General features: G+C 48.7%; 1 protein-coding gene across 11 annotated transcripts in view; it reads right to left on the reverse strand.

Moving 5' to 3' along the window:
* The window catches only part of UBN1 (ubinuclein 1), a 35,362-nt gene that overhangs the window by 24,819 nt on the left and 1,896 nt on the right, over window positions 1-8,647 (reverse strand). For 10 of the 11 annotated variants that reach the window (XR_004499384.1, XR_004499385.1, XM_033517820.1 and 7 more), the window contains 6 exons: window positions 7,893-7,979; window positions 6,927-7,022; window positions 6,279-6,413; window positions 5,736-5,839; window positions 4,170-4,608; window positions 1,006-1,076 (listed from right to left, as the gene is read on the reverse strand). Coding sequence is in view for 9 of the 11 variants with exons in the window: in XM_033517820.1 (XP_033373711.1) it covers window positions 1,006-1,076; window positions 4,170-4,608; window positions 5,736-5,839; window positions 6,279-6,413; window positions 6,927-7,022; window positions 7,893-7,979 (932 nt within the window). In the remaining 2 variants the exon portion in view is untranslated. The remainder of the gene's footprint in view (window positions 1-1,005; window positions 1,077-4,169; window positions 4,609-5,735; window positions 5,840-6,278; window positions 6,414-6,926; window positions 7,023-7,892; window positions 7,980-8,647) is intronic. The other variant, XM_015642559.3, reaches the window with a different exon arrangement.

Here is an 8,647-nt window from a genome sequence, read left to right on the forward strand (position 1 = left end):
TCCTGCTGCTGTTGGCCCCAGGGCTGGAGGCAGCTCTGCAGGTGGGGTCTCACCTGAGAGGGGAAGAATCCCCCCCTCCTGCTGCCCACACTGGGGCTCAGCCCAGCCCTGGGGGGTTTCTGGGTGCTCACAGGGGGGCATGGCCAGCCTCTCACCCACAGCATCTCAAGTCCTTCTTGTAGGGCTGCTCACATTGAGTTCTTCTCCCAGTCTGTACTCATGTCTGGGCTTGCCCTGACCCAAATTGTACAGCAAATTTGTACAAATCTATCTAAATCTGCTCTGAATAAGGCTGAAGTGATTGGTTTGACACCAGACAAGGACTGTTTGTGCAGCCAGCACTGGAATGCTGGATGGTGGTAATCAGCCCTGGAAATGAGAGGGAAAGAGAGTCCCAAACCTCCCCTTGGCAGTTTCCTGCAAGTGCCTGGATAAACCTTAATGAAATTAAAGCCTGGGTGTCAGTATTACTGCACTGATCACAAAGCCCTGTGCATTCATCACTCTCTCCATGCTCTGGCAGAAGAATGAAGCCATTATCTGCAGCTGCCTGAGCAACACTGGAACTCTGCAATTTGGGGCCTCAAAACACAGAGCAGGAATGGAATTCCTCCAGTTTTCCCAGAGAACCAACTGAACACAGCAGCCTTATCCCAGTTATAAACAATTCTACATAGCATGTAAGTTAAGTAGCAAAACATGCCTGACATCTCTCACAGGGAGAGATTTACTGGTCTTGCATCAAGCTAAACTCACAGGTCAAGTGACCAAATTAAGGCACATAAATATCAGGCAGCATCTTGAGAACAGGAGGCCTGGATACATCCCCTCCAACATTCAACCTCATCATATTTCAACTGAAAGCATTTCTAGGAGACTTGCATGTTATCCTGGGCATCTTCTACCTGGAAGACTTGTACAAGGACAACCCCACAATTCCTGCTGAACCTGCTCCTGAATTTACCAGAAATGTTCTGTTTAATGCTCTCTGCTGGCAGCACTTACTCCAGTATGATGTTGTTGATGTCCTGAGTGAAGAATCTCTGCTTGCCTTCTCCCTCAGCAGCTCTGGCAGCCTGAAAGTCAGGACATAACACAAATCATCAGCAGCTCACAGCTGGCACATGCAACCAGGTGTCTTCAAAACCACCACAGAACTACTGCAAAACAAGGCACAGTTTTATTTCATAAGCTCTGTCACAGCAGAAGTGACGTGGTGCCCTGTTCTCTCACTCCAGTTCAAGTGCAGCCCTGCCTGAGCTGGTAACACCATGTCCTGCACACCTGGTGACCTTCCCAGTCTGGATTCTCCTCTCCAGATGCACTGGAGTTACCAATCTGGAGTGAAGATTCCTCTGTTTCGTGGGACAAAGGAGGTGGCTTGGTGGCTTCTTTGGCAGACTTGCCATGGGGACAACAACAGCTTCAGGGCATGGTTTTGACTTCTCAGTAGATTGAGGAATATGAGCACAGAGATTGTCCCTGGACCAGCAAAGCTCATCCTAATCACATCTAAGGAAGGTTGAGGAAATTTATCACCAGGTTTTCTACATCAATCTGGAAACTAAGCCAAGACACCAACAGAGAAGAGTCACAGCCACAGGGGATGTGTTATTTCCAGTCAACACCATGGAAACAAAAAAAAAGTCTTGTTCAGGAAGCTTCCTGAGCTATGACTGCAGCTCACAAAGTGCTGCCCAAAAACATCACACCCATGAAAAAATGTCCAGCAGGAAAATAATTCCAAGAGATGAATGAGATAGTAGTAAATTGCCAAAAGCTTTCAGTTTTTTCTGAGTGGGAATATAAACAAAACTGGGATTTGGCACAAGACAGCACAATGAGTTAGTGATTCCTTGCACAGGAAAGGAGACCAGGAGAGGATTTTGAAATCCCATGATTTACCACTCCAAAGTTGAGGCAGGCAAGCAATTAATTTATGCCCAGAGGGTGAACATTCCTCCCTGCTAGCAGCAGGTGGTATCAAAGGAGAAGGCTCAGTGCTAAGGAGAATCCTCAACAGGAAAATTACTTAGGAAGCAAAGGGTTAAAGTCAAAGCAGCTCAAGTAGAAGAGGAAATGCCTGGAAGCTCCATTTAACTCAGGAGATGCTCCCACCTCTGGGATGAAGAGATTTGGCTCTCAGGCAGAGGTACAACACCTCTTCATTCCCACCTGAGCTCCCAAAGTCCCAACTGATCCAGAGGTTTCAGTTTGTTACTTTTCTTAACATCCACAATCCAGCAACAAGAGACATGGCAGCAGGGAAATCTAAGCAGGAAAATCAGTGGGGACTCTGCTATTAAACTGTTTCACAACACCAGAACAATTAACCTGATATCTTGGAACTTCCAAAATACTCTCCTTTAACTCAGATAGAGTCAGAAACAGCTATTTTGGTGCTTTCTGAAACAGAAACATCCACCAAGAGCCCATTATTTTTATCAGCTGTAGCAATACTTGCTTCAATTCCTCCTCCCTTCCCATCTGCTCTCCCCCACTGCACAACTCAGCAGAACAGTTCTCTAAGAGCAGCTTATCTTTAGTAACAGGAGTTACTCAGCATCTCTTACTTAAGTAAGAGGTGCTCTAAACTGAAGTGCCCCAAGAGGCAGAACCACCACAGAGCTAGAAGGGCATGTCTATGACTTTAAATCAATGTTTAAAACCACACCAGCAGAAGGAACAAAACCTCCCAGCACTTGTTGGCAGGCTGATGGTGACAGCCCTCACACCACAAGGCTAAAAGCACACTTTGACATGCTAGGAAGGGATCCCTGACCAGCACCCAATGTTTTCCTTCTCCAAAACAGACTGGAGCTTCCCAAAGCACACCACCTTTTGGAGAAGATGGGTGAGTCCCCCAGGAGTCCAGCTGCAGGAAGAGCTACTGGTGAAAACACACAGGATCATCCTTCTAGACATGAATATATTCCACTCCCTAAATGGTACCCCAACAATGAGATGTCAAAAATGGTTAAAGGACTCAAACTGCCAAATTGGTGCAGCTCCAGGCAGATCAGCAAAGGATCTGCCTGTGAATGGAAATGGTTCTAGAAAATGCCCAAGCCCCATCTACAGGGATTTCCAGTATGTAGAAATCTTCTCCCAGTGTAGAGCTGTGGCAATGTTTTCCAGCTGCACCCTCTTACTTTACACACAGTGCACCCTTTCACTGCCCTGAACAGCACAGCACATTAAAAATATTATGGTGGAACTTGTCCTTGTCATGGTTTTACCCCAGCCTGCAACTCAGCCCCACACAGTTGCTTGCTCCCTCATCCAGGTGGGATGGGGCAGGAAGTCACAAGGGTAAAAGTGAGAAAATTCATGGGCTGAGACAAGGCACTGTAACAGGGAAAACAAAAGCCATACAAGCAAATCAAAACAAGGAATTCATTCCCCACTTCCCATGGACAGGCAGGTGTTCAGCCATCCCCAGGAGAGCAGGGCTCCATCACATGTAACAGGTTGTTCCTTGGGAAAACAAATGCCATCACTCCAAACATCCCCCTCCTCCTTCTTCCCCCAGCTTTATATGGTGAGCATGACCCCCCATGATCTGGGATATCCCTGTTGGGATCAGCTGCCCTGGTTGTGTCCCCTCCCAGCTCCTCGTGTCCCCTCCCAGCTCCTCGTGCCCCCCAGGCCCCTCTCTGGCAGTGTGGGGTGAGGAGCAGCAAAGACCTTGGCACTGGGTGAGCTCTCCCTGCAGAGCAATAATAAAAACATCCCTGGGTTATCAGCTCTCTTTACAGCACAATTCAAAACAGCCACTGTAGGGAAAATTACCTCTATCCCAGCCCAAACCAGCCCTCCAGCCTCAGTAATTCACATTTCAGTTCACTCATGTCAAACTGACTCTGGACATTACTTCTTGCATCAGGACCATACTTTGCCAAGAGGGGTAAAGAAGGAATCCTGATCAGGTGTGATCTTGAGTGTTACATCCAGTAACTAACAAGGTCCAGCACTTGGACATCACTTGACATCTGGGCCTTCTAGAAAGTGACTTAGAGGAAACAGGATAACACAAAGGTGTGATCCCAGTGGACGTGAGAAACTCCCCCACTGGAATGTCCTCTGTCCCTGGGTGCTGCCACACACACCCAGCAGAGCTGTACCCCTCCAGTAACCACCAGCCCCACTGCCCCCAGGAGCTGCTGTACCTGAGCCAGTTCCTTGATGCGTTTCTCCAGGGGGGCTGGCAGCCCTTCTGGGAGGGATGGTGGCTGCTTGAACTCCTGCTCCAAGCCTGTGCCACCAGGGTCACTGCCATCCTCCACCTCGGGGAAGGGACTGCCCTCGGGGGACTCGCTGAGGAGCCGCTCCAGCTCCAGCTCGCTCAAGGAGTCCATGGCTGAGGCTGCCTGGAGCAGGTCACTGTCACTGGCGTGGCCAAAGAGGGACAGCAGAGGGTCTGCCATGGCCTCTGCCTCCCTTGGGGCTGCAGGGTCTACTGGGGAAGGAGTCACCACTTTCTGCTCTTCATCTTTTTTCTTCTGAGCATCCTTCTCCTTCTGAAACTTTTTCAGCATCTCCTTGACACTGAGAGCTCCAGAGTATTTCTTCTTCTTCTTCTCCTTACTTGCATTTAATGCTGTGAAACTACAGACAAAGAGTAGAAGGGGAAAGGGAACTGAATAAAAGATCAAGGAGCAGAGAGGGTCCTTTCCCCCCCCCCCAGTTCACTTCAGGCACAATTCCCTGGAAAGTCTTAGCCCCTTAACCAATCACACCAGAAAAAGTTATTTTACAGCTTCTAAAAGTCCTAAGGTTCTGCTGCTCATCTCAGCTCAGAGAAGGCTGTCCTGACTCACTGCAGAGAGGTGCTGGGGCTTAAACCATCTCCACAGAGCTCTGTTTTCATTTAGCTACATGATATTATTGTTACTCCAGCAAGGAAGGTTGGGAAATGCACAATTAGTACAGAGGAACTGAGGCAGAACAGAGTTAGTGTGGAGCTTTCTGCTGTGTTAAAAACAGGAGAGCAAATTCCTTTCCTTGCTCACTTTGAAGGAATCACACACTGATGATACCACACCAGACACATGAGTTGCTGTTGCCCAAATGTAGATCCATGCAGGAAAAAATCAATTACAAAGAATAGTTAAAGGAAAAAGGAAAAAAATTAGGAGGAAAATGTAGGGAATGAGTGAAAAACAACAGATATAGATATTGAAAGAGACAGTCCAGGCAGACCAAAGCAAAGACAGAGCTACAGCACAAGATGACTCAGAACAAAAAGAAAAAACACTCAATTTTACAGCCCAAAAGCTATAAAGAGCTGAGCACTGATCCAAGAAATACTTTGGCCAGGAGTACAAAGGACTGCCCAGAGAGAGCAGTAACACAGCCTGCCTTGTAACCTCTCCCTCCTTTGCCATCCCGACACTCGTACGGCCCCAAGCCCCAGCCCTTCCCACCTGCCTTTCCTCCCACAGCTTCGTCCCAACAGCTCTTATCTTCACTGTCAGTGCCTAAACAGAGCTCCAAAAACACAACACCACAGAGAGCTGTACCCTTCTGTGCTCACACACTGCTGCTGTGGAGCTGTGCTCCTTCTCTGATCATCTCCTGCCTTTCTTTCCCACTTGAGAAGCAACAGAGGTTTTCCTGCTGGTGTTTGCAATGTGCATTTGAGCCACCCCACACTGCAACAGGTTCCTACTGCAGTCAGCTGGAACCCTGACACAAGGTGCTGAGTGGCAAGAATTCCCTCCTCCCCTCCTTACCCAGCTTTTGGAAACTTGGACTTCTTTGATTTCTTTTCCTTGTCATAAGAATCATCCTTCTTCTTCTTCTTTATTTTTTCACCCCCATCTTTCAACTTCCGCTTCTGCAGAGGGTTAAAACCGAGTCACAATCAAAGAGTTTCCCACAACATTACCAGCATTCCCAGAGGCACGTTGGGACCTCTCCCAGGAATGTGAAAACACAGGAATCATTAACCCAATCCCCCCACATCCTTCACCATGGTTCTGGCACTTGTTGCCTTCAGCATTTGACAGCATCCCCATAATGCTGTGACTTCCAGGGTGACAGGGAACTGCTGTCACCTCTGCTCTGGGAGCCAGGCAACCCCACCAGAGCCTTATCCATGCCAGACATGCTTCATTTTACTAAGAAATTCTAGGATACAATGGGATTTCAAGTGCTTATCCCTATTCTGTCCACACCAAGAAATGAATCTGTCCCACTCTGGATACTAAAACACTTTCATGCAGCAAGCTCTGAGCTGTAAAAGAGGGAATAACTGAGAAAGCTGCCTTGCTGACCTTGGGACACTTCTTCTTCTTCTCTTTGACATAGTCATCCTCAGACTCAGAGGCCTGCCGGAACTGCAGCGTTCCTGAGTTGATGTAAAACCCTCCATACTTCGTAGTGAGAGAGGCAGGAACCAGCTCATCATACTGGAAATAATAGAGAGCAGTTTATTAGCAATGGGAGCTTGGTTACTTCATTCCATAGCTCAGCTGCTTGGAAGATGCAGTGGGATTCATAGAATCTTAAAATATGCTGGGTTGGAAAGGACACCCATGAGGACTGAGTCCAACTCCTGGCCCTGCAGAGACACCCCAACAATCCCAACCTGTGCCTGAGAGCGTTGTACAAATGCTTCTTGAGCTCACACAGGACTGGAGTTGTGGCTACTTCCCTGAGAAAGCTGTTCCAGTACCAGACAATGCCCACCTAAAGCTCCCTGACTCAGCTCCAGCCATTTCTTCAAGTCCTCTCCCTGGTCATGAGACTGAGGAGATTGTGCTCCCCCAAGAACACACTGGAATGCCTACCAGCATCTCCTGCCATGTAGCTGCCCCAGGAGCTCTCATTCCCTGGCCCTGGCACCCTCCTGGCTCACTCCCAGTCCAGGTTCAGCCTCCCAGGCAGCCACCTTTAGCCACTCTCACACCCCCAGCACTCACAGCTTCCGAGTTGTCGATGAAGGAGTCGGACTCATCATAGCCATACCCCATATCAATCAAATCCTGAATCCGGTCCTTCCTGCGCCTCTTGCCACCCTGAACAAGGAAATATGGACACTGTGATCACTTTTCCTTCCCAGTACCACAGAGACACCCTGACACAGGACAGCAACACTGGCTCCAGAACAGAAAAGCTACAGCAGAACCAAACCAGGGCTGGCTCCCATTACCCTGTACTCCCAGGGTGTGGTAAATCTAGTTTTAAGCTTTGTCATACAGAAATGAAACAGTGCAGCCAAATGAAAAACTGCCAGCCAGACTCCACACTGAACTGGGTCTGTATCCCTTCCACATTCCTGCCAGGGCTCACTTCCATAAGGCTTGCTCTTCCCTAAGTGCTCCAGTGGGTACAGACTCAGCACTACAGTCATCAAACACACACAGAGTGTGTCAGGGTGACCCATGGACCAAATCTGTATCACAAAACAACACACAACTTGCTACCCAGAAGTGCCAAAGGGTATAAAAACCACAGTGTGGTTTTAGTGCCAACCACAGACATAAGAACAGAAAGGAACAGATAAGACAGATCCATGCAGCAAGGTCCTGAGGGCAGTGGACTCATCACAGCCCCATGCTCTGAGACTTGGCACATTCCATCCACAGCAACAAAGCCTAGAAATTAAGTTTTGCTTAAGGAAATTCAATTTTATCAATTACATTAAGTGATCTGCTGCTCACTTTAGTTCATGTCATTCACGTTAATCCGACTCATCTGATTTAAGAATGAATCTGAACTATTTTTACAGCCCTGAGATAGAAAAAGACCATAAAAACCAGCATGTGGCAGCCAGGATAAAGGACTAGGGGAGAACAGGAACTTGAGAGCTATTAAAAGCACTGCCTGAGAGATGAACAGCACAGCCCAGACCAAAGAATAACACAATTTAAAGAAAAAACACTTACATATTTTTCTTCAAACTTCCTAGCAAGAGCTTCCACTTTATGCCTTTCCTTTTCCTCATCATTGAAGGGATCAGCTGGATCTTTCTTCTGTAGAAACAAAAGGGTTAAAACCATGCCAGTCAGTGCTGTCACATTGCCACTAAAACCTCATGAATTAAACCCATTCTGACTGGAGCAGCTGGGCAGAAGCTCAGGTAAATCAAGCTTTAGGACAGTGCTGATCAACATCTTCATCAGGGACAGTGGGATCAGGGCACTCTCAGCATGTCTGGAGATGCCTCCCAGCTGTGTGGTGTGGTTGACACACCTGAAGGTGGGAGGCCACCCAGAGGGACCTGGACAGGCTGGAGAGCTGGGACCATGGGAACCTCACCAAAGCCAAATGCTGGTGGAGCACCTGGAACCCAGTGGATCAATCCAGGCTGGGAGATGAAAGGATCCAGAGCAGCCCTATGAGAAGGATTTGAGGTGTTGGTGGGTGACAGCTTGACTTGCCCTGGCCATGAACACCCAAAAACCCCCCAGGGCTGGGCTGAGCCCCAGTGTGGGCAGCAGGAGGGGGGGATTCTTCCCCTCTCAGGTGAGACCCCACCTGCAGAGCTGCCTCCAGCCCTGGGGCCAACAGCAGCAGGACATGGAGCTGCTGGAGAGAGTCCAGAGGAGCCCATGGAGATTCCCCAAGGGCTGGAGCCCCTCTGCTCTGGAGCCAGGCTGGGAGAGCTGGGGGTGCTCACCTGGAGAGGAGAAGGCTCCAG

This window comes from Parus major, chromosome 14 (genome assembly GCF_001522545.3).
Source record: "Parus major isolate Abel chromosome 14, Parus_major1.1, whole genome shotgun sequence".
NCBI classification, from domain to species: Eukaryota; Metazoa; Chordata; class Aves; order Passeriformes; family Paridae; genus Parus; species Parus major.